The sequence below is a fragment of the Anoplopoma fimbria genome, chromosome 13 (assembly GCF_027596085.1).
Source record: "Anoplopoma fimbria isolate UVic2021 breed Golden Eagle Sablefish chromosome 13, Afim_UVic_2022, whole genome shotgun sequence".
Taxonomy (NCBI): domain Eukaryota; kingdom Metazoa; phylum Chordata; class Actinopteri; order Perciformes; family Anoplopomatidae; genus Anoplopoma; species Anoplopoma fimbria.
Genome location: NC_072461.1, coordinates 18197680 through 18222654, shown reverse-complemented (window position 1 = coordinate 18222654; position 24975 = coordinate 18197680). Strand labels below are relative to the sequence as shown.

The following is a 24975-nucleotide window of genomic DNA, read 5'->3' as shown; positions in this document are numbered from 1 at the left end:
AGGAGAGGGAGGGAGAGAGAAAGGGGGGAGAGAGAGGGAGAGAGGCGTGAACCATGAGCTTCCCAAACTCTCTCTCTCCCCCCCCCCACCCCCCACAACAACAACACGCGTCCACACTACACCGTCACACCACAGACACGCATTTCGTCAAGCTGAAGCTGTTTCATTTTGCCCTGAACACTAGTCAATCGATAACTGTAGCCACTCCACATAAAACCTCAAATGATCTCAAAATTAAATTCAGTGAAATGATAATGAGACTGACCTGTCCCTCGCTTTGCTTCAAGGACTCCTGATGGGGTCGGCACTCCAGATTTTTTAGAGCCGCTGGCACACAATTTGACTATCTAGAGAGAGGGATAATTAATTGAAACCAGAGTTATAAATCACTGATGTGTCATAAATAAGTTATTAGCAGGTTATTGTTTTTAATTTGAAATGAAATTGAACTGCAAAAGTCCATGCTGCTGCTCACATTGACCGGTTTATATATGAGACCAAAGTGAGCATGACTGTACTAAACCTGCTGGGACTTTTTTTTTTTTATTCTTTTGGACATGTTAACATTATATATAGATACAAAGATACAAAAAATAAGTTTCAGGTACAGTCATAAAAAAATAAAGACATTACCGGTACATGTTAAAAAAATGAAAAACATTCAACACTTAACTCAAAGGCAGCTACATGGAACTCCATTAATTCTCATTCACATGTACTTCCCTATACACATAAGTGCACCTTAACCTACATATAAGTATATGTATAAATAAACACGCAAATCCCATCCACAAGTACGCCACACGTCCTCTAAGATTGTGAATCTGTAACCTGCTGGGAGGTAATCCAAGAAGCTGAATTTGTAGTAACTATGCATATTATAACTGTTCATAAAAGCAAATGGAAGTGTGACCAAAACAATGGTGTTAAACTTTACCATCAAAGAGGCTTTTGACTTTAATTTAAATGTCATTTCAACAAGGCCAGTATATCACAAATATCGCCCACCACCCTCCTTCTCTGCACAGTAAAGTAATTTACAGCAGCTGGCCGAGATCTGGTAGTCCACTTAGCCTTTTGTTTGCCCATCATGTGTGTGTGTGTGTGTGTGTGTGTGTGTGTGTGTGTGTGTGTGTGTGTGTGTGTGTGTGTGTGTGTGTGTGTGTGTGTGTGTGTGTGTGTGTGTGTGTGTGTGTGTGTGTGTGTGTGTATTGTCTGCTGTTGCTGGTCAGCCAAATGGTGCTGTCAATAATGTTCAGCCTTCCAGTGCTTTCGTTGTTTCGCAGGGTGATGTCCAAATTTCCCCCCATCTATTTTGATGTTGTTGCATTAAAACACAGCTTGTAGTGAATCAGCACTAACACAAAACAACACCGTCTGATTGACAGATATTATTGACTCCTATTATTTTACAAAGGACAGAGCTATTGAACATATGGCAACTCCAAAATAGCAGTGAGACGTTTTACAGGCCAAATCACGCAAAAATACATTTTAAAAGATTGTGCCTTTAGATAATAACATGATTTAGTTGATGCCTTTTTTCACCACACAATACAAAAGTGAAGTTACACAGAAGCATAACTATGAAATGCTTTCCTCATTTTTAACACCCAGTGTATTTAGTGTCTGCTGTTTGGTTGCAAACCTCACAAAATTCAAGGATTCCAACAAGCTCATCCTGAAAATCAGGTACTATAAATGTATTTCGCAGCTTTATGTCGAATTTTCAAGGTTACAGCTTTGACTGTTCCACATGATTATTGTGACCTATTTCTCCTGGGCTCTATTAGAATTCGTTGTGAGGGGGATTCAAAACTGCTCATGCCCTTTTCCCCTTTGATTCTCTTTATTCCCTTGGCAATTTCTCTCACACTTCTCATCAAATGTTGGGCTATTACTGTAAAAGTTAAAAACAATCAAATCTGTAAAAAGGAATACAATATTGCCATCACCTGACTGCTTTGTGCTATTGCATATAATAGAATGTCACTGGTAAGACCTCAAGAATGGGTTACATTTCGTTGTGGCATAGCATTTTAAATATCTGCTTCTATGAAACTTTACTGACCACTCTTAACTCTTCCCCCGCATAATCCATAAAGGGAGATCATTAAATTCAGATGGGGTGCTGGTTTGGGTGTGTGTTGGTGCGTGCATGCCTCGCATAAATGTGTGTGACAGCTTGAATAGCAAAGTTGAACTCTTTAGTTCGTCTGATGTTGAATGCTCCTGAAGCAATACAGACAGGCTAAGTCTTCACAGGAGATCTCCCCTCCCCTCATCTTCTAACCTAGATCAGAATGTGTTATGAGTCAGGCGTACTTCTATTAAAAATCCCTGACAAGGAGCAGCATCTTAGAAATGTTGGTAAAAAAATATTCTCTGACCATGTGCGGATGTGCAAGGTAAATGGAAACAGGTGCACATGTTGATACAGAGCCAGAACAGCTGAATGTTAAGACTGATTGTGCTCACTTTCTGCATGAAAGTGATGAAGTGTTGTGGGGAAAATGGGCCGTAGTTATTGTAGATATAAAAAAATAAGAAGGATGAAGCTACTGTTCTTGTCTGTTTATTTCGCCTGAGGGCCTTTCAGTGTGTTGCCAAACAGATACATTATGAATGAACATTCAGCATGACAGACAGCTGAAATAATAATAAATATGCTGCCTATTCACCATCCACCTTCCCACACTCTAGAGCATTTGATTAGCTTGTGAGCGTACATGCTTGAGTGCATGTGCCCGTGTGTTTTATTTTTATGGGATGCAAAAAGATGAAGCACATCAAGCATCCATATGTATGAAATTAATCATTTTAATAAAGCTTGACCTGACTTGACTCCACTGTTATTCAGTGGCTGACTTCAGTGGCAGACACTACTAAACTCAGGGAACTGTGATTTCAATGACGATGAACTACAATCCTTCAGAGACTGCTGAGTGTTGGGGCTCTAAACACTGATCGTAGCCCCACTGAGGTGTTCAATTCCTGAGACAAAAGCAGACAAAAGACCTAATGGATTTATGGGTCCACTGCCAGGAACGCAGGACGCCAGAGGCAAAGTGGGCCTCAGCATCCACCTGGCTGTCTGGCAGCAGATTCAGGTAATAACCTGGTCCTGCAATGTTGTGCGGATAGGTCAATGCACTATCTGGGCAAAAGGGCTCAACATCCTGAGGCAGGAGTTGATCTACTGTTGACTTTTGGCAGAGCAATATCCAAGCTTTTCTGCAAAATGTTACAAACATTTATGTTTTCTAAGGCGCTTGCTGGATGACGTCAGATCCTATATATGTGTCACCATGGTCAATGTGAAATGGTGCAAGCTGTCTATATTCTTCTGTACTTATAGTCACACCTTGATGAATTCCTGTGCATTTACTCAGCGTGCGATATATCCTTCAATGTGAGAAAGGTACAGGCTTGCCAGATAATGTGTTATTTTGCACAGAAAGGTCTCACTTTCAGCCTAAAGAAATACAGACACGGCAGTAGGAAATATATATAGTGTGAATGCAGGACTGTTAGGATTAGCACATTTATATCCATAAGTCTAACGTCTTATTTCGAAGTTGTGATGCATGAGAATGGATGTGCCCCAAGGCTCCCACATTTGTCTCCATCTGAGTCAGTGAAGCATCCTTGTACCCCTGTAGTGGGCACATAAGGCCATCTGCAAACTGTAGCTATGTGCACACCAGAAGAAGCAAGTATCTATTTTTAGAGTGGGAGAGTCACATTTTTTAATGAAATAGTCTCAGTCTGCTGTCTTCCAGGCCAATGTGAAAGCTTTTTTCGACAGAGCCTTTTAATTAAGTGATTCTCTGAGATCAGCAGAGGGAGCCACAACTCTTATCTTCGTCTCCCTTTTCTTTGCGGAGACAAAGCGTGGCTATCTGACAACTAAGAAGGCAAACTGCAGCGTGGCCACCCTCAGTGTCTAGATCGGGGCCTTCACAGTCTGAGAGGGGTGAGCACACCCACATTTAATACAAAATATATATACATTCAGGAAGACTTCTCTCAATGTGAAAGTATTGTGTTTCCAAAGATTTGAAAAGCACCTGCTCTGTGAGATTCTATTCCCCACGTATATCCATTTAAACATTGCATGTAAAATGTGTTTTTATGCTGCAGGAGCTTGCTTCTGAGAACACTTAAGTGCAGCATTTCTCCTCAGCATCAATTTGGTTGTAAACGTAAATGTTCTCATGTGAGTACAAAAGTAACAACCAGTGTTGATACTAGCCTGTTCTGCAGCTCAGATTTCTGAAATCAGGTCCAAACAGTCAATCATTGTATTGTGTAGCCTCCTGAAATACAATATGCATTTGCTGTAATGAAGAGCTGATATTATTTTTCATTGTTGCATTACTCTCAGCCAAGCCAGCTTTCAGACAACTTGATGTTAAATTCTAGGAATACATGTGTCAAGAAGTCATATTTTCAAAGTTAGTTTTTTAAAACATTTGTCATATTTAGGTGTGGTGACATAATTGCGTGAAACCACAAAGTATAATGAGACTATCTAGAATGTGTTTGGACTTATGACTTTTACAAGTTCCCTGTAGGACACAAACACAGAAACGTTTTTAAAAACAACCTCCTGTGCTGTACACGTACAATACTAATAGTTTTTACAGGAGCTGCTGCTGATGTCTCCTGCTGCCCCTTCAGCTTTTTGTTTTTCATCAAAGCATCTTAGTTCTGGGAGGTCTCAGTGGGCTTCAATGATGGGTCTCCTTCCCGCTGACATAGTGTTTGCCCACAAGAGGAAGAGGGAGTTATAAGATTTATATACCAGTCCGTTTACAGCCCAAATATGACAGATGAAAGAGCGGCTGAAACTCAATATCTGGGAGATGAAATGTGATAATAAAAAATAATACAGCTTTGGTTTGATGTGCTACATTTACTGAGGATCTGTGTCCCGACATGCCCTGACGCACACCAACGCACACACACATACACGCACACACACACACACGCACACACTTGCAGGCCATAGCTGTATGTGACATGAGTAATACATTATGAGCACCTTAGGGAGTATCTATATATCCTGCTGGTGGTTTACTGTATCTATTTTAAAGAGCTCTATCACTACTTCAGCATTCTGTCTGCAGGGTGGTTTGTATATTAAAATCCTGCCACTAGTGCAACCCTGCTGTACTTTTTTTAAATCAATAAGAAAACATTTACAGTATTGCTATCTCTTTGAGTGCTGAATGATGTGAGTAAGTGCAGCCAACTTCAATGCAAAGATGAATTTCTAGAGATTAAATGGAGTGCCCCTCTGGGCTGGGTCTGGTCTTACTTACAGACGGAGGGGGATAATGTAGTTTAGCTCAGAGTGGGGTACACTGAGAACAGTAGGATGGAGAGGAGATTGAATACAGTTTAGGGCCTTGCTTTGACACATGCAAGATTGTCCCGAACACGTACCACATGTAAGACAAGGGGAGTGATGTGCATATGTTACAGTTATGAGATGATGCAATATTTCAAAGTGTGCTGCAGTTATTCCAAAGAGAAGATGCTGTGTTTGTTTACATGGGTGTGAGGTGTTGGGGTTCATTTGTGTGATAGGGATTGCATCTCTGCAGATGAATAAAGGAAGCCCCTGGTCTCTCCACCTCATTGATGGGTAAAAAGTCTGTCCTCTGTCAAGGTTTAGTGCAGCAAGATATTTTTCCTCTTCTCCTCTTTCTCTCTCTCTCTCTCTCTCTCTCTAATGAAATAATTAAATTGCTCACTCTCCTCCACTCTCTCCTCCACTCTCTCCTCCACTCTCTCCTCCTCTCTCTCTTGCTGTCCTGCGTGAGTTGACACTTGGCCAGATTCTTTGGTGCAGCAGACTAGCTGAGTCATAAAGGTTTCAGTGCTCCCTGATTTATGGACAGTGATGTGGATGTGGGTGAGGCAGCAGGAAAAACACCGCTGTCAGCTCACCGATCACATAGAGACTGGAGGCACATCAGGCCAGAGATGACCTGCTGACTGGAGATAAAGACAAAAATGCGTCTGTAACTCATTTCATACCTAGAATGTGGTTTAGCGAAGTCAAGAGAAATTTAATGAGGTTTTATTGTTAGGTCATGTTTGAAATGTGAAGCGTAATAGTGTCTGATAGACTGTGTTTTTTTGTGTGTTTTTCATGCATTTTGATTTCAAAGGTTGGATGGAGGTATTTTGCTGAAAGCATCCCAAACAATCCAGACTTGCTGACTTTACTGGTTTGCCGCAGCCCTCCTTTCCAGTCAATTTAGGACTGATTTATCAATATGGATAAAACCAAAGGCTGTTTGGCTGCCATCTATGTGCTTTTCCCATTAACCTCTATTAACATTCTGGTGAGAAAAGAACATTGTGAGATAAATTAGCAAGTAAAACTATCTATCCTTGCTTGTGAAAGTGAGTCACAGAGCTTGGACAATTAATATCATTTTCTGCCTAAATGTTCATTTGTGACACTTCATTGCAACGGTTTCTGTTTCGGATTAAAAATGAAGGGTCTGTTCTGGGTTGACAAGGCTTCAAGGCTTTATTAGAGTTCAATGCAGCACATCATGGATTTAAAGCACCAAGTGAGTACTTGGATTAAGGCATTTCTAACTTGGTATTGCACATACACAGAGTCTGCAGGCATGTATTGGTGTAAAGCACACAGGTGTTAGGGTTGCAAACAAATCTCCTCAACGCAGAATTTCTACCTCAGACACCTGTCACATATCACATTCTATCTGATTAGTTTTTTATAATGTTACATTTCTTTGCTGGTACAGTTTGCGCACATGCTGTTGTTCACTCAAGTTGATCATACAGGCAATTTATTTGCCAACATGTTGTCTTCTGAATTCAAGAGATTTTCATTTGGTTAGAATTTTAGAGATATCTTTGTACATATAGAGCACCAGATAAGACATCCTTCAGCTTCGATGCTAGCAGGTATTTTTAAAGCATTTAAATTTTAACTTTTTCATCTGCTCTTTTTCCATTTTTCTCTTCGGCCTCCACCTCTTCTTGTTTTTCAGTTTCCTTCTCCTCCTTGTCTGCCTCTTCCTCTTTCTGCTCAGCATCCTCCTCATGTTGAGGTGGGATCTCTTCTCCTCCTTCTCCTCCTTCCTTTTCATCTTCTTCTCCATCCGCTGCCTCACCTTCTTCATTTCAAAAACCATGTTAGGGGAGATAAAAGTTAGAGTTAATTTACTATTACACATATGCACATACAAATTAAACACACTAACCTTCTCCATCTGCTTCTTTTTCTCCCTCTTCTTGTTTTTCCTCCTCCTCTACTTCTGCCTCCTCCTCCTCTTTCTCTTCCTCCCCCTCTTCTCCATGATCTTCCTCCGCTTCCTCCTCCTTCTCCTCTTCCTTCTCCTCCTCTGCTTCCTCCTCCTTCTCCTCCTCTTCTACCTGCTCCTCCTCCTCTTCCTCTTCCTCGTGAGGAGGGCTGGCCTCCGCCTGCTGTGCTTGGCTTGCGGATATTGTCTCCTCTTTGGAAAGTGATGACATATACAAGCGAGAACTCAGGGAGTACGGAGCTGCAGAGCTCAGCTGAGACTGCAGGGAGAATTGTGTTCTTCCGTAGGACGGAGCAGCGTACATGGCCTGGGAGTAAACGTTGAAGGACCCTAGTCCAGACACATTTAGACGGTTCTCCTCTCCCTCAAGGAGTTGCCTAACAAGTAAGAACAGATATGACATCAAGTAAATGAGATGCTAAATCATTGTGGCTGATGGTATTCATTTGAATTACAATACAATTTAAAAACACTATAAAGTGGATAAGACTTGTACCTGTAGGCTGCAATCTCAATCTCCAAGGCCATCTTCACATTCAAAAGGTCCTGATAATCTTTCAAGTAGTGAGCCATGTCATTCTTGTTTGCTCTCAACTCGTCCTCCAGTTGACTTATTGTATCCTGTATAGAAAAAAGTGACATGTTAGTTTAACATTATGGGCTGGATGCAAATTGCGTCTCATAATCTTCAGGGTATAACTGTGTGCTCTATAGCTGGTCACACTAGCAGTAAGACTTTTCAGGGCTGTCCCCTTATTTCAGTTTCTTTCTGTTACTCACCTGCAGTGCAGAGATCTCAGCACTCTGTTTCTCCTCCACGTCCTGCAGTTGGTTTTCAAGAGTTTGATTCATCTCACGACAGGCATCAATCTCCAGCATTCTCGTTTTGAGGAGCCGGCGGTATTCTGCAGTCTCATCTTTGGCATTACGTGCACTCTCTGTGTTGCGAGAAGAGCCTACTGTCATCACATTCACCTTGTTGCAGAACCATTCCTCAGCTGACTGAAGGTTTTGATGTGCCAGCTTCTCATACTGAACACGGATGTCACGGAGGGCAGTGGATAGGTCTGGTTTGGTAACCTCCATCTCCATCGACACCTCTGCGCTGTACTGTATTTGGGCCTGCAGCTCTGCAATCTCACCCTCGCAAAGGCGCTTTAGGAAGACCAGCTCATCCAGCAGGGTCCCAACTCTTTTCTCCATCTCAGCCCGGCCCAGTGCAGCCTCATCTGCTCCCTTCCTGGCATCCATGAGCCTGCCCTCTGATTCCTCTCTGCCGAGAACTTCGTCTTCGTAGCGTTTTTGCATGTTACTAAACACGTTCTCCATCTCATCCCTATGGTCCTGGGCTGCTTGCTTCTCATGTTGGGCCTCCTCTACAGCAGCACGGAGCTGGCGGATCTCATGCTCATACAGGGCCCGAAGGTTGGATGGCTCCGCCTGCTTCTGCCTTAGCAGCAGAAGTTCAGTCTCCAACAACTTGTTCTGCTGTTCAAGTTCATGGACCCTCTCAATGAAGCTCACAAAACGGTCATTCAGGTCCTGCAGCTCGGCCTTCTCCTGGGTCCTGAGTACTTTGAAATCAGAACTAACCTGGGCTGCTTGGTCAAGGCGAATCTCAGTGGCAGCTGACACTGGAGCAGAAAGCACAGAGGAGTAGCTGGAAAAGGCTCGGCTTTGTGTTGGATAACTTCTGCGTGATGATGCATAGGAAGTTATTGGAGCAGCATGGCTGGAGTAGACAGACCTAGATCCTATTCCTCCTCCAGCTCCATATCCTGCATTGCGCACAACTACCCTCCTCTTGTAAGAAGAAGGGAAGTAAGAGCCAAAGCCAGCGGAAGTCATGACTGGAAGAAACGGCCTTCTCTATGTCTAGAAATGGAGCTGGGTTGACTGCACAGTGAATCTGCATTACACTGGCTTTTATAGAGCCAGTAATGACCGTGACGTAAGCTACTTTTTTCAGGCATGCTGACAGAAGGAATTGATAATGGTGCCAGCCAGCCAGTCTCAGCCAAGGGAGAGATGGGGTGGGGTGACTGAGGATGAGTGTGGGGGGTGGCGGAGGCGGGGATAAGCGGTGGAGCAACAAGGGACTGCAACAGACAGGGTCGCTGAGGACAAAACAGTATATACTGTTACTCCTAAAAACTGCAGATGTTGTCACAATTAGCCTCCATAAATCCTGACAAAGACACAATGTATATGGCATGACACTGTACAAACTCTTGAAATACTGCCGGATAGAAGTCTGCTGTGTTAGAAATAATTTTAATAAAAATATAATTATGATCTAAGTATCACAATTAAATGTCACAGCAAGCCAATGCAAGCAAATCAGCTAAAAACAAAATTTGGTATATCCTGTGATTAAATAAATACCACCTTAATCTTGGAAAAATAATCAAGTCTGAGGTAGTATGCAAGATAGGAAATTACAGCAAGGACAGAATGTCCCCTCCTCCGACTCACAGAATTTCTCAGTAAAGGAATTGTATTTTCAGTAAATGTATTTTAAAACAACTGAAATGCAATTCATCACGATATAATCCATTTTTACTGGATTATAAATTAAAAGTTGGCCCTCTAGTGGTTATCATTTGACCATACAGGTTACACATTGCACATGCTGACTTTAAATATATAAAGCAGAGTGCACTGACTATGACTAACTATATAAGACATTATTCCAAACTACCTGGTTATTCTTTAGATCAGCTCATATGAACTGCATCTTTAATAAACCCAATCTCTGAGAGACCATAGATTGCGCCGTGCTGCAGCAATAGTGCTCTAAATATGTTGTTGCATGATTTGACATTTTTTTTAAGATGCGGCAGGGTGTGTTTTTTGGCTCCCATGAGTTAAGAGTATGTCCTCCAATTACTACAAGGTGATATCTGTACTTTAAGATATATTTTAACTATTTTGAGAGGTTAGAAAAACTATAAAAAAAACGTTGATGTTCTGGTTTTTTTTTTTTTCTTTATTGCAATTTTAAAGCATTTATTGTGGTAAATGTCATTTTAGTGCGATCAGCATTCATACTGTGGTCCCACACAATATCGTGACATATGATTGGTCACATGAATACACCTACAGCGTATCGACCAATCAGGGACGACTTTACTAACTGGCCGGGTGTGACGCAAACCCTCGTAACGTTAGCAACAACAAAGGATGAAGAACAAATGAAGTTACAAACTTGCTTTGTGCTCGTTTGTGACACACGTCCACATGTGACAGTAGTGTTTATTTTAAACATGTTTAGAGTTTGCTGCCTTGCTGTAGTTATAGCAACGATGCAAATGCATTTAAAGCGGGAATGAACGGTAAGTCGACAAGGTTTACTAGTGATGGACACCCGGTGAAACACAGCTAACGTTAGCTGCTAATGCTAATGTCAGCTAGCTTATCTCCAGCGGTTAGCCGACACGAGTTTGAGCTGTTAGCCAGGCAGGACACTATGATCACCAGCTGCTGTGTGGAGTTGTGTTCACCAATAAAGCTTTAACATGCTACTTGTTCAGGACACACTGCAGCAATCCCCCACAGCAGAGCTAAGCTAATCATGCTAAGTGTTGTGAATGTTGCAAGGGTAGCTAAGTGTGTTGGTCCCAAGCCCTTCTCCATAAGCAGCTGTGCCAAGCAGTGTCAGCAGGTTGCATTGATCCTCTCTTTGTCGAGTTGGTGGGTTTTACTGAGTCACAGCAGCTGTCACATGCACTGAAATCAAAATGAATGAATGAATGTTACAGTGGCCTTCCACTGGAGCAAGGCTTGGTAGGGGATTGTCTGGTGACGTTATAATTTGTTTGCTGACTTGTTGTCTTGCCTGCTTTTCTCCTGTTTCCACACATTTCTTCAGATCCTATCCAAAGCTACACACTGTGAAGGCGGAAGGTCTGCTGGCCACATTAACAATGGTAAGGCTTGTGTATTCCCAGAAGCTGTTTTGTAGCAATAGTTACACGCTCCCCATCACAAGTTATATATATCTGCCTCTTTTTCTGTGTTCTTTGCAGATTCGCATAGCAGCACTGAATGCTGCCTCGACAGCTGCAGATGAGTCTGAAGACCCCTTTAGAAGTAGCAAGAGTCGGACAAAAGAGGCTCAGGTACTGACAATATGCAGATGAATCAGCAAGATCAGGCCTGTCCGCTGATGCAGACGTTGTTTTTTTTTCTCTGAAAATTAGATGCAAATGTTTCTTCTATTTCTGTCTGCAGGAAGCCGAGGCATTTGCTTTATATCACAAAGCGTTAGATCTCCAAAAACATGACAAGTTTGTGGAATCTGCCCAGGCCTATCATGAGCTTCTCAAAACTCCCCTGCTCAAAGAGGTAAAATATCCCAATTCAATTCTGATCAGTATTCATAGGTTAGATAATTCACACACATTGTCCTCTGAACACATGTATTATTTTCAAGAACTGGTGCTGAAATAGTCTTCACTTGTTCATTTATTTGTTTGGTTCTTGGTGACACTGTAAGAGATGTACATTTCTTATTAGTTTTGTACTATTGATAACAAAATATCCTGATTTTTACACAAAGTGTGGAGGTCCACGTTTGCTAAATAATACTCTATTTTATGTCCGATGCTGCGCCAACATTGTCGCAGAATTCTGATTAAAGTGCCATTATTCACTGATAAAATAAAATGTACAATATGGACTTCAGGTTTGACTTTGTGGTAGGATAAACCCTGCCCACATACCATTCGTGCTTTCATCGATATTACTTGAGGTCTTAGGGAAATCTGTATTACACTGTGTTTGGTGTAAATTTGACGTATCCTCTAATATTTTAGGCCATGCCCTCGGATGATCAGAAAGTGGGTCTCAAGCATCCCGGACTGATGTTGAAATATTCTACTTTTAAAAACTTGGCTACTATGGCTGCATTGGGGGATGACCTGGAGACGGCTATGGAGTTTTATTTGGAGGTAAAAAAAAAAAAAAAGCCATTTTAATCATTGTTGGCATTTCACCGCTTTGTGCTACTTAATGCTTCATTTTGACACAATTGAATTACTCCGGTGAGTGTTCAGATCATATATCTGCTCTGTTCTTTTCTTAGGCAGTTATGTTGGATTCCACTGATGTCAACATGTGGTACAAAATTGGTCAGGTGGCTGTGCGACTGGTGCGCATTCCTCTGGCTCGACATGCCTTCGAGGAGGGATTGCACTGTAACCCAGACCACTGGCCCTGCCTGGACAACCTCATAACTATTCTCTACACACTCAGTGACTACACCTGTATGTAATCCATCATCTCTCATTACCAGTGCAAAAGTACAACTACATAAAAAACCACTAACTATCATCTGCATACATTTTCCAGGCTGCTTGTACTTCATCGCTAAAGCCCTAGAGAGGGATCATTGCTACACTAAAGGCCTGGTGTTAAAGGAGAAAATATTTAAGGAGCAGCCCTGTCTGAAGAGGGACACGATGCAGATGTTCATGAAATGGTGAAGCAAGCTCGCTTTTTTATTCCTCCATCTCTTAAGAATGTGTTCTAGCTGCAGCTCTTTACTTTCACATCACTGACAATCATCCGTGCTGTGTTGTGGGTCATTTGCAGTGATATGTCTATTCACTATGTGGAAGTGGAGATTGAAGAAAGCAAATCCATTGTGGAGGAGGCCCTGGAGTTACGGAAGCGCAGACAGGCTCTCTCTCACTGTGAACCAAAACCCGACCTTGTCCTGGTTCAGCCCATCCGCTGCCTCTCGTGAGTTGTTTTAACTTTACTAATCACATTTGAGCTTATGTTATTTGAGGATAGACCAATTATTACCAATGATAATAAAGCTAGAGAAAGAAGAAAAGAGAAATACTTAACTTAAATTCTTGGTTGAGCTCTACTAACGTGAAAAGTAATTGTTTTCTGGGCTCAATTCTGTGAACGTTTTTGTTAACCTTTTCTCCGGAGGGTCCTAATATCTGGTTTTGACCTTGTTTTTCCCCCCGTATGAAGCAGTGACCGCTCCTTTTTTAAAGATAAATTGAGCTAATAATAATCAACTGTTTTTGTATCTCAGATGGAAGCATGTGGGTGAGGGCCTCCTTGCAATGTACAGACATCAGACCACATGTGAGCCACCTCACCCGAGTCTTGGCCGCAGAATTGATTTGTCAGAGTACCGTGACCCAAACTTCCTCCAGAACCTCCCCCAACCCAGCAGCCCTATCAGTATGGCCCAGACCACTGTGCTGAGCAGCAGCCCCAGCTCATCCCTGCCACCAATGGTCCTCCCTGAACCAGCAGTGATGCCCCAACCCAGCACTCAACCTCAGATTACCCCAGCCCAGACCACAGTAGAGGTCACAACTTCTGCTCCCCCAGTCGGTAAGTGGTTTATAAAGAGGGATGCCTCCTTTTTATTATTTGGGTATTGATCCACTGTATAACTAATCTGTAAGATTTAATGTTTCTTTTTAACCTACTGTATGTTCACAGTGACAGCAATAGAAGTTTCACTGACAGATAAAGTGAAGAAAGCCCCGAAAAGGAAACGAGTTGTAGAAGATAGCGGGGAGACAGCCAAGCGGCGTTCGGCACGTGTTCGAAACACAAAATGCAAGAAAGAAGAGAAGATTGATTTTCAGGAGCTACTTTTTAAATACCTGCCTTCCAGGTATCTTAACACTAAACCTAATATATAAAGCATAAATATATAATTCATTATAGCTTTGTTGGTAAAAATCAATTTTGCTGTTTTTTCTTAGGCTAAAGAAGTTTGATCCTGACAATGATGATGAGAGTCTGAGTAATCTTGACACTCCGTGTGATGCGAAGGAGGACATGCAGCCTCTACATGGGAGTTGCCCGCCTGCCGACTCGGTTGAATACATGGAATCTGGTATGTGGATACTCATTTAAAATACACTGTTGTGCAATATTGCTTTTTGTTATATAAACAAATGGGCGATATGGCCCAAATCTTCTATCATGATATAGGTAATTTTCATATTTCAATGACGATATCACTATATAGCATGTTTTCTGGGAATTCAATGAATCATTTATATGAAATAACCACATGGTAAAGCTTATCTTTGTGCACTGTATTAATTAGTTGTTGTGAAAGTTTAAGTGCAAAAATATATATATACAGTTTCAAGTTGATTTAAAGAGAAAAATAAATATTTACATACATACAAAGTTTGGTAATGGAATTTGACTGAGTGGTATTCTAAAATGTGGTATAAAAACAAAACCACAATCTTCAAATGATTTCACATCAACATTTCTGAGGAATTTGAGTTAATAAGTGCTTGTTCTACTCAATTTAGACAATAATTGTGTATCATGATATATTTGGAAATATTATTTCATCACAATATGTTTCCATTGCAAAACGATAAATCAGATAATTGAATAATTTCCCAGCCCGATCAACAAACTCTGCCTCCTCTTCTGTAGAACAACAGGATGTCCACAACTTCCTGCTCAATAATATGACCAATGGTGGCATACTGGATGTGATGATGCGCTATCTGAAAGCAGTGGGTCAGAAGTTTCTGGTAGAGTGGCCTCGGGGGCTGACTGCTGTGGTTCTGGAGGTCCATCAGACCTGGAGGAAGCACAGCAGTGGTCTTCCTAACCCTCTGCTCCGGGATTGCAGCAACCAACACATTCGGGTAAATGACAAGAAAACCGGTTCAGTACTTGAACTTAAATTTTATTATTTAAATAAAGATTGTTTTAAATGTGTGAAACTCACTCTGGATACAATTTTTTAAAATATCTGCATAATCCAGAGTCTATAGAAGATTAATTCTTCTTGAATTGGAACCATTGAAACTATAGTTTTTTTTTAATCAAAATTTTTTCACCCACAATAACCTCTGATAAGTGTCTATATCTGCTACATGTACAGGAAATGTTGGCCATGAGCTTAGCGTGTATGGAGTTGCAGTTGGAGCAATGGATACACAACAAAGGGAAGACTTGTGAGTACCAGTTAGCTAACCCACAATTATTTCTGAATTGATTTGGACAACACAGGGTTGATTGATGTATTGCAGTGCTGCTCTGCGGTATGTTAAAGCCAAAAGAGGCTTCAATGTCTGTTATTTTTCATGTCATATCTCAAGTACTACTGACCAAATTATTACACAAATACATGTTATTAAGGTGTTTTTCAATAAGAAAAATGAACAGGTTGGCCTAAAGGGGGCACTGTAAGGTCAGTTTTAAACATGATGACATACAGAATTTGCTAAGTATTTGAAAGTCATATGGGGGGTAACGACATGTTTACACATGGCTTGTTATACATCTTTCCTTGTCTAGTGTCTCCAAGAAGAAGCAGCAGCATTTGTCCCAGCAGTGATGCAGCTGACTCCGAATTCCCTGGGCAGCACTTCCAGAGTGATTTGTTACTTCTGGCCTTAGGTTCATCCCAAAAAGACCTGTTTGAGGATGACTGGCTGGATGTCATGGTGCGCGTCTACTGGCTGAAGGCACGATTCTTGGCCCTGCAGGTAAAGTCTATATTTTGTTGTTTATTTTTTCATCATATGAGTCCTTTCCCCCTCAGCTCAGCCAGATGTGACTTGTAAGCCTGTTTTTCTTGTCTTTTGTCAGGGAGACATGGAGTCGGCCCTGGAGAGCTATGATGTCTGTGTTGGCCTGTTGCAGAGCAAACCAAAGACCCCTGATGGGAAACATTACACCATCAGTCTGCCTAACCTTCGGGTAGATGCAGCAATCTCTGTGGAGGAGGTCAGTATTCTGGCGGATTAAATGTTTTTATTAAGTCAATACAACCCTAATTTCAAACATATAATTATATAATTTTAGAAATATTTCCTAAAAAAGTTTTCACAAGAGAAATTACTATTACAAGAGAAATTTTTTTTTTTTTTTAGCATATTATAAAACAAACAGCTGTTAGCAAGTCCCTGTAAGAGCTTCCAGCTGTTTTGATTGTGGGTTTCATTTGTTTTTTCTCTGTCCCCATGAACAGATTGACAAGAGGCTGAAGTCTCTGGAGCGTTGTCAGTCTTTGGAGGAGATCCAGCGTCTCTTCGAGTCTGCAGAATATGACTCAGTTGTGCGCCTGCTGCAGCCCACTCTTAATTATGGCAACCGGAGTAAACCTCTAGAGTTTGTGAGCTCAGCACCAGAGCGGCCTGCTCAGCTGATGCTACTGCAGGTTGGATGTGCTACAACTATATTTAGCCAACCTATATATCTATATATTGAAATGTGTGAATGTTGGCACTTCTTCACTGAATTTGGTCTTTCTCTCTGGCCTAGAATGCTCTGTTGAAGCTGGAGGACTACCAGCAATGTTTTGAGTGCAGCGAGATGGCTCTGAATGAAGCCCTGCAGCAGCTCAACTCTGCTGCACACAACTCTCCCCCTAGTAAGGAGGAGTGGGTCAGTACTATTGGAGAGTTGCTGGATGGCACCGAGATCTGCTTCATCAAAGACTCAGAGCTTCTAAGCAATGTCCCCCACTTCTCTAGTATGGCGCGACTGGCAAACAATCTAATTCAGGTAAGAAGGGAGACAAAGAAAACATTTAGTTTCCTAGAACAACCGTTAAAGTGACACTTTGATAAGACACTGATCTGAGTTTAATTGGTTGTGTGGCTGTTTTTGTGTTTTCAGCTGATTGATTTGAGCATGAACATTTCCGACGATCCCAAGGAGCCTTATTTCTTCTCGGTTCTGCCTTGGATCATCCTGTATCGCATTATCAAACATGAGGAGGCTGCTTTTAACTGTATGCTTCGACAGCATATTTCTTTAGGGGATGATGAAGGTTTGTTGACTTCTTGCTTTGATGCCTCTGGGTTTCACTTGATGTTTCTGCCATGGTAGTTGTTACACAGAATGACCCTTTCAGATCCTTTTCAGATGAGTCAGACACTCCCATGCTGCCCTCCTCCCTGATGCTTCTGAACACAGCCCATGAGTATCTTGGCCGTCGCTCCATGTGCTGCAACTCCGATGGCGCACTCCTCAAGTTCTATGTAAGTCTTTTTGTAGACTCTTCTCTGCCTGTACTTTATTCTGAAACGGCTAATAAGTGAATGCACAGTTTGCATATTTGCCTTTTTAGTTTGAATATTGCATCGGCTATAGACCTGACATATATTTATTAGTGTTAGTGTAACTAAATGCATTTGTGTTAACAGTTTGACAGAGATTAATTCTTATGTTTATTACAGGTTCAAGTTTTGAAAAAAGAGGTTGCAGTGTCTTCCAACAATGACGCTCATCCCTACAAAGAGGAGTTGGAAATGGCCTTGGAGCAGTGCTTTTTCTGCCTCTATGCCTACCCTAGTAAGAAGAGCAAGGCCCGCTACCTTGAGGACCACTCATCTCCACAGGTCACTCACTCAGATGCTTCTAAAAGTCTCTCTGGTCATGCCTTTGATTTAATATATTGTAATCAGGATGGCTGCACAATTAATCAAATATTAATGACTATTAGGATTTTGGCTTCGCACAATTAAATGAACATGATCGACTGTCATGTTTACATCTAAAAATGCGTGCTACCCTCATAGAAAACTCTGCTGCATATCAAATCAAGCGATTCCTTAACTAATAGCCACCAGGGTGCAATCGAGATTATTTCACTTCACTTTGGGGGATCTGTCATGTTGCATACCTTACAGCATCAGCCTGTGAAAAACTAACCTGAGTGCCTGCAGTCCAGCATACAAAAGTATATAGTATATTTATATAGTGTATATTTCTCATTTTTTTAAACATTATTTTAAGTCTTATTTTGATGCAAAGATTTTTACATAAGCAGGACTGTAGCAAAACATGGGAGTAAAAGCAGTGCTCTGTTGATGAAATACTAAAGAGCAATACAAATATTTTGTCCTTAAAATCACTAAATAGTCATGATCTCAGTGTTGATAAAAAAATAATAGTATTATCATTTTGGCCACAATTGTGCAGCCCTATTAATTAGTTTCATAAACTTGTGTAAACTTAAAGTGATTGCTGCTCGGAAGTTAATCAATTTAGTTACATACTGCAAAAGTAAATCTCAGCTATGCTTGCCTTTTACCTTTTTTTTTTTTTTTTTTTTTTTTTTTTTTTTTTTTTTACCAATATACATTATGTAATCTAAAATGTAAAACATAACAAACAACTCAATTGCGGCTGAGCTGCTATTTAGATAATAGGCAAAGGGTGTTAAAGAGGCGGTGAAATAGTGAAGAGGTGGTGAAAATGGCTCAAGGCTTTGACTAATTGGTATGATTTCTCACATGTGTTGGCAAACCTACATAAATGACTGCCAATGACGCAGACATGTGCCTTCATTGACCCTCACAAAACACGAAGGTCTGCTTCATCCATTAATGCTGTTATGTGGGCTTTTAAGGTACGCACGGCTGGTGTCATTGAATTAAAATTGAGGAAGACAAATGCCATTAACGGCATAATAGCATTGATTCACTGACTGAGAAAAGTGAACAAATTTAGATCAATCACAAACCACAAACAAACACAATCAGATCTGCAGCACTTCACTTACTGTTGTCCACTTCTGTCTCCAGCTTTTCAAGCTGTTTTCAAGAAACTAAAGATACAAAAATATATGGTTAATCTACCATTTGTTCCACTTGTCAATAGCTATATTTGATCTTAATTTAAAAGATATGAAAGTCCGAGTCGCTATCATTACTCTGATAATATTGTGAGATTTTAACCACTAGAGTGACTCATGACTCTGTGAAGCTTAGTAGATACAGACCCTGGTCTCTTGTATTGTTGTAGTGCATGTGTCCATCCACCAGGTGGGTGTCATTCCCACAGTTGTGTATCAGTGCACATAGGTGACTGGCATTCTGACTAATGTTTTCTGTGGAATCTTTTTGTGTTTTGCAGGTTGAGCTACTCTGGTGTGATGCGCTCTTTATGTTCCAGTATTTCAAACCAAAGTCACTGCCTGAGTTTGACAGCTATAAGACGAGCACAGTGTCTGCGGAATTGGCCAATCTGCTGAGGAGGTTTGCTGGCATCGCCCCCACGAGTGACACCCCCACTCTCACCATGGATGAAGTGGCAGCCTATATTGAGGGCATAATAGAAAAGGTCAGTTGGTGGGCCCACAGTGAATGTGAGGAAGACCAGTGACTCACGCATCCTAAATAGTTTTAAAACTTGCTCTCTTTATTTGTCACTCTCTCAACTTAATTTGCAGGTTTGTCACAGAGAATCATGATTTATTAAAGAATTGTTCAATTTTGATCTCTTTAAGGCCCCATGTCTTCCTGAGGGTAGTGCTCCTGCACCTCCGATCATTAATGAGATGTACTACCTGCTGGCTGATTACCATTTCAAGAACAAGGAGCAGTCCAAAGCCATCAAGTTCTATATGCATGACATATGCGTGTGTCCCAACAGGTAACTCATTTCTCTACACTAGTGTCAATGATTGTGCACATTACAAACATCTATTTATGTAATGAATTTTAGCAAGTGAATGTGAATGGTTAGGGTTCGTCATCTTGCATTTTACCATTATACATCAAGTGCAATGACTTGACTAGAAACATGAATCTTTCCTCAGGTTTGACTCCTGGGCCGGTATGGCTTTAGCTAGGGCCAGTCGTATTCAGGAAAAGCTCAACTCCAATGAGCTGAAAAGTGACGTTCCTATATGGAAACACTCCCAGGCAGTGCTTAACTGCTTTAAGAGGGCCCTGGAAATAGACAGCTCCAACCTGTCTCTGTGGATCGAGTACGGTACCATTTCATATGCGCTGCACACATTTGCTTCAAGGCAGCTAAAGCAGTGGCGCAACGAGCTCCCCCCAGAGGTGGTTAAACAGGTGAGGTACAAGTTAACAAAGTTATCTTGTTGCTAATCTGTATTTCCTGTCAGATCATGTTAAATCCACTTTTATGTCATATTTTCCACGTGTGAGCTAAACAGATGTCACATCCATCCTGTCACTTTTGCTTGTTCCAGATGGGAATTTGTTGTAGAGTAAATTGATCTGTCACCTTGAGCTAAATTACTCATGAAGGCTGTGTGCGTGTGCGTGTGTGTGCGTGTGTGTGTGCGTGTGCGCGTGTTGTTTCAGATGGAAGAAAGGAGAGACTCAATGTTGGAGACAGCATCCCAGTGTTTCCAGGGGGCTTCCCGTTGTGAGGGTGACAGTGATGAAGAAGAGTGGCTCATTCACTACATGCTCGGGAAGATAGCAGAGAAACGCAAAAAGTCTCCTGTGGAATATCTGCAGCTTTACAAAAAGGTAAACAATTTCAGGTCATAAAGTCAAGTTTTACCTGATAAAACTATAATTTATGTTTTAATAATTAACCTAATTGTTGAGATGTTTATTTACTCCGGCATCAGATAAAATGTGTCCAAAAAATAAAAGTCTTTTAAGACCCCACGGCTCTCTCCCTTGGCGACGGCTGAGCCGGCAGCTCTCAACTAACGATGCAAACAACGCTAACAGTGCAAACAAATGCAACAGTGCTAGCCTGAGGGGCAACCGGCGGGTGGGCGTTAGGCTTCCATTTTATGTTTTCCTCCATCCTGATAACTGATTTTAGAAATGTAGTAGGATACTGCTCTCTCACAGAGAAAATACAGAAAATATAGGGTTCTTTAAGTTTAAGATATGATTCACACCAAGTCTTGAACACCATACTTTTTTCCTAATGAGAAATTCATGTATCAAGAACTTCAGTTTAATGGACTAATTTATAGAAGTCAGTGAGGTATGTAGGGGAAATGTTTACATAGTTATTTTCTGTGATGGTAAAAACCAGGGAAATAATAACCGTAATTGAAAGAAACTGGAATAATCCTTTGGTTGGTTGCAGACATTTTTCTTGATCTCCCAGGAGTTGTTTCATAACCCGCCTACAGAAACAAAGATCGCTGCCCTTCCACCCTCGCAAGATGTTTTATTCCTAGAGAGAACAATGTATGGAGTTAGTCATCGCTCTGTTGTTCTGATTAGATCATTGGAGGCAAATGAACCCGTATGATCTAAATGTCATGGAGTTCAGCAGAGGATGAGTGGGTCAGTTTGAACACAGTGAACCCTGATGTCCGCACACATGGCTGTCTTCTACTCCTTATTGAACTCATTCCCTCCATTTAACCTGTTCATTTGTATTGCCAGATGATTGTGTTGGGTTTGTGACTCTCTCCTCTTTATATTTATAGGCAGCCCACTATCTGCATGAAGAAGCTGCTAGGTACCCCCGGAAAATCCATTACCATAATCCTCCTGACCTTGCCATGGAGGCCCTGGAGGTAAACTACATGTTGCCTGTAGCTTAAATAGTTTCTAGTTGTGTCACATTGATTCTGTTACAGAGTTAACAGCATTCACATTTAAAGTCATTTTGCATAAAGACAATTTTTCCCAACTTCCGTCTTCTAGTTGCATTTCCGTCTCAGCGCCACCACTCTAAAACTATTAGAAGGGGATGTTCCTGATCTGGAACACGAGCTCTTCTTCACTTTGCTGGTTGAAGCCGCTACCGGGCCATTTGCCAGGGGGGAAGAGAAGAGCATGCCAAGCATGCCTAGGTCCCTTGAAAAGTAAGATACAGATCTGTAATCCAACAGGAATTACGAAAAAAAAAAAAAAAAAAGCATTCAATCTCACGGCTGAACATTTATGTCGTTGTTGTTCTTGATTCACTGCAGGGAGAAACCCCCCTCCATGACGGATGAAGACTTTAATTGCTCGTCAGTTTGCATAGGGAACGTCATCGGCTCCCCGCGTCTGTCAGCTGCCACCCCAGGTCTGACATCCCCGCCTTACGTGGCCACGCCGTTTGACCATGATTACGCCAAACGCAAAACACTCCGACGACAGCAGTGGCAGCAGCAGCGGCATGAGGAGCAGCAGGCTGATGGTACAGTCCCAGTCCTAGACACTGTCTCTGGGGTTGGGCTCTTTGCCCTTTCTGCACTGGGACAGGAACCCACTGGGGAGTGCTCAGATTGCTAATCACCATGCTTAATGGCTTTGGTTTCAGTTACAATGATCCCCATGCACTGGGTGATTGGGATGTGGTGAAATGGGCAATATGGCTTCTGATTATTTGACTAATTTGCTAAGCCTGACAAAGCAGCATTGTGGAAACAAATAGATGTGAAGATTCAGTTTTACAGAGAGCACTCACTCACTCGCTCACTCTGTGCGTGTGTGTATGTGTGCTGAAATAACATCAATTTCTGGTCATTGCTTGATTGCTGTTCTTATTTTCTTCTCTTACCAATCACCTTGCCTCTCCTAATGTTTCAATTGTTGCTTTGTTGTTACTTCCTTAAGGCTACAGCATCATGGAGACATCGCGGCAAATTGTTAATGATCCTGATTGTTGCCTCACTGTGTGTTGGGTAAACAGAGTTCTCACATTTTCAGAGATCCCTGATGCTAATCCAGAGCATCTGCTAATAGCAACCAAGTCCTGATTACACTTATTATATATTTATCAGCAAGCACCTGCCTTATTATTATAACCTTTAGTTAATCAGGTAATTTATTGAGGTTAAGATCTGTTTTGCAAGAAGCCCCTGAGTACAGCAGAAGAAATAAGAAAAGGAATAAGATGCACAACAAACCAGCAAGCCAACCACACACAAGCACATATATTATACAAAACTACAGACTGCTCTAAATCACTTTAGAGCAGTCTGTTCATCCAAGTTCATCCAATTGGATGGTGTGTTCAATTGAAGTACTCAACATGGCAATTCTGAGAAACAGTGAAGTTTTCATTGTTATACAACCCTCATAGAAATGTTTACTGTTCTCATGAAGATGGATGTGAAAATAGAAGATCATTAATTTTGAAAAACAAACTTGATAGTCGCTTGAGGAATTTGTTAGATGTAAATTATTGCTTTCAGTAAACAGTGTGTGTGTGTGTGTGTGTGTGTGTGTGTGTGTGTGTGTGTGTGTGTGTGTGTGTGTGTGTGTGTGTGTGTGTGTGTGTGTGTGTGTGTGTGTGTGTGTGTGTGTGTGTACGATGAACATCATAACTAACCTTTTGAGTCATGCACATCGTTTATGTTTATTCTTGTACTTGCAGTGTTCCAATTGTCTTTGTTCAAATTTCAGAGAAGATACTCCGTTTGTCTGCAAGAGTTTCAGAATTATTTCTTTGCTTAAGATGTCCGAAATTCAGAAAGGCAGGGATCAGAGTTAACATTTTTTATTAGTTGTAACTCCGTGCAGGGTATTGTGAAACTGAAGCCTAAATGCTGTTCGGAGAAAACACTCTTGACCATTTTTTCGATATGACAAAAACCGTGACATCTGTTCACCCTCCCCATGTGTCATGTTTAGCTTGAATGTGCAAATAACGCAGCCATATTGCCCATGTTGCCAGTTTTGTCACCCTTTCCAGATTCCTTCCTACCTACCTACCTACCTGCCTGCTACCTCTTTGCCTGCTTGCTTTTACCACCTGCTTTGCCATTTTATATGCATGTAGTTCTAATGGGGTGAATGTCTTCACGACTAGACAAAGTCAGTCCTTTATCACACTTCACTTAATTGTCTGGTGTATCATGTGGTTACATCTTATTTGAGTTTGGTGTGGGCTTAATTTGACAGGAAGTCAAACTCTCTTTGGATATTTCAAAATCTCTCATGAATCATGTGTGTTGCTGTTTTCCACTAATTGGTATATAATTTCCAATTATGACCAATTAGTGGGAAAATGTCAAGCCAAGAAGAATGTTGCCGGCCTATTATTGTCAGGTGGAAATACCCCACCATGCACATGTTTGCACATGTCCAATTTCTCTGGCTTCAGCCCTGCTTAAAGGACAGCAAGGTGACAAGAGTGTGGGGCCTGATTCAGACCTGCCTTTATCTAATAATTATTTGGGAAAAAGTTTATTTTATGATCTCCTGTTCCTCATCTACATATTAGAAGTATTCTTTTTTTCTTTTCTTTTCTTACCCTGTGCTGCTTTATTGAAAGTAAATGGGAGAGGATAATAGTTTATTGGGCAAAATGACAGTAGCTAGATGGGGAGTGTCTTTACTGCTTTGATAAAGAGCTAGCGCTAGGTTGTATCCACTGATCATATCACATGCCTTATTTTTCAGTTTAGGAGAGAAATATTGATCTTTAGAAACACTTGGACTGCACTTATAGATATTTGTGTCTGAATCAGGTTCAACATTTTCAAGGGGAGTGGCATCGAATCTGTATTCAGTTGTCAAGAAAGGTAATTTATTTATTTTTGAGGGAAATATAAATTCATAGATACATATTTTTTTTTGATAATATTTTAAAACCAGCTCCCCATATCTTCAACAGCCTCACCAGAGTTTGACCATGATTACTGCCTGCCCAGGTCTCCAATGTGGCTGGCTTCACTGAATGGTACTGCTCTTCAAACCCACCAAACTCTTTAAGAGGCTATGTTTATTTATCCAAAATGAAGTGCATTCTTGTGGGAAACACACAACTGTCAGTTTACGCAAACCATACAGTATAATAGTAACTCTGTTGTTAACTCATGACTGTGAATCTTTTTTGAAAAGTCCCCTGTGTGCATTATACACTGAAATAGCAAAACGCTTATTGCCCTTCTGATTCTGTTAGTTACAGCTCCTTGCCAAGGACTGTATTTTTGCTGAGGCTGCACAACTTGGCAATTTAGAGGAAT

General features: G+C 41.2%; 2 protein-coding genes across 8 annotated transcripts in view; one reads left to right on the top strand and one right to left on the bottom strand.

Moving 5' to 3' along the window:
* cabin1 (calcineurin binding protein 1) overlaps window positions 1-24975 on the top strand; it is a 46694-nt gene that overhangs the window by 1000 nt on the left and 20719 nt on the right. For 3 of the 7 annotated variants that reach the window (XM_054611178.1, XM_054611174.1, XM_054611173.1), the window contains exons 2-29: window positions 11185-11242; window positions 11342-11434; window positions 11547-11660; window positions 12131-12265; window positions 12400-12580; window positions 12666-12795; window positions 12909-13058; window positions 13369-13676; window positions 13788-13965; window positions 14057-14190; window positions 14754-14971; window positions 15211-15283; window positions 15627-15817; window positions 15921-16058; window positions 16303-16491; window positions 16596-16838; window positions 16953-17106; window positions 17202-17317; window positions 17516-17677; window positions 19197-19403; window positions 19570-19715; window positions 19882-20143; window positions 20399-20569; window positions 21499-21588; window positions 21719-21879; window positions 21988-22199; window positions 24478-24531; window positions 24624-24689. In XM_054611178.1, coding sequence (XP_054467153.1) covers window positions 11185-11242; window positions 11342-11434; window positions 11547-11660; window positions 12131-12265; window positions 12400-12580; window positions 12666-12795; window positions 12909-13058; window positions 13369-13676; window positions 13788-13965; window positions 14057-14190; window positions 14754-14971; window positions 15211-15283; window positions 15627-15817; window positions 15921-16058; window positions 16303-16491; window positions 16596-16838; window positions 16953-17106; window positions 17202-17317; window positions 17516-17677; window positions 19197-19403; window positions 19570-19715; window positions 19882-20143; window positions 20399-20569; window positions 21499-21588; window positions 21719-21879; window positions 21988-22199; window positions 24478-24531; window positions 24624-24689 — 4334 coding nt within the window. Of the gene's footprint in view, window positions 1-10159; window positions 10210-10457; window positions 10649-11184; window positions 11243-11341; window positions 11435-11546; window positions 11661-12130; window positions 12266-12399; window positions 12581-12665; window positions 12796-12908; window positions 13059-13368; window positions 13677-13787; window positions 13966-14056; window positions 14191-14753; window positions 14972-15210; window positions 15284-15626; window positions 15818-15920; window positions 16059-16302; window positions 16492-16595; window positions 16839-16952; window positions 17107-17201; window positions 17318-17515; window positions 17678-19196; window positions 19404-19569; window positions 19716-19881; window positions 20144-20398; window positions 20570-21498; window positions 21589-21718; window positions 21880-21987; window positions 22200-24477; window positions 24532-24623; window positions 24690-24975 lie in introns of those variants that run through there. The other 4 variants (XM_054611177.1, XM_054611176.1, XM_054611180.1 and 1 more) reach the window with 4 other exon arrangements.
* On the bottom strand, window positions 6988-9161 carry neflb (neurofilament light chain b; the record flags this gene model as incomplete). Its single annotated transcript, XM_054611182.1, has 4 exons — window positions 8094-9161; window positions 7810-7934; window positions 7254-7690; window positions 6988-7166 (listed from the first exon to the last, which is right to left on the bottom strand). Coding segments are annotated over exons 1-4 (1809 nt in total), but the record flags the coding sequence as incomplete, so codon positions are not given.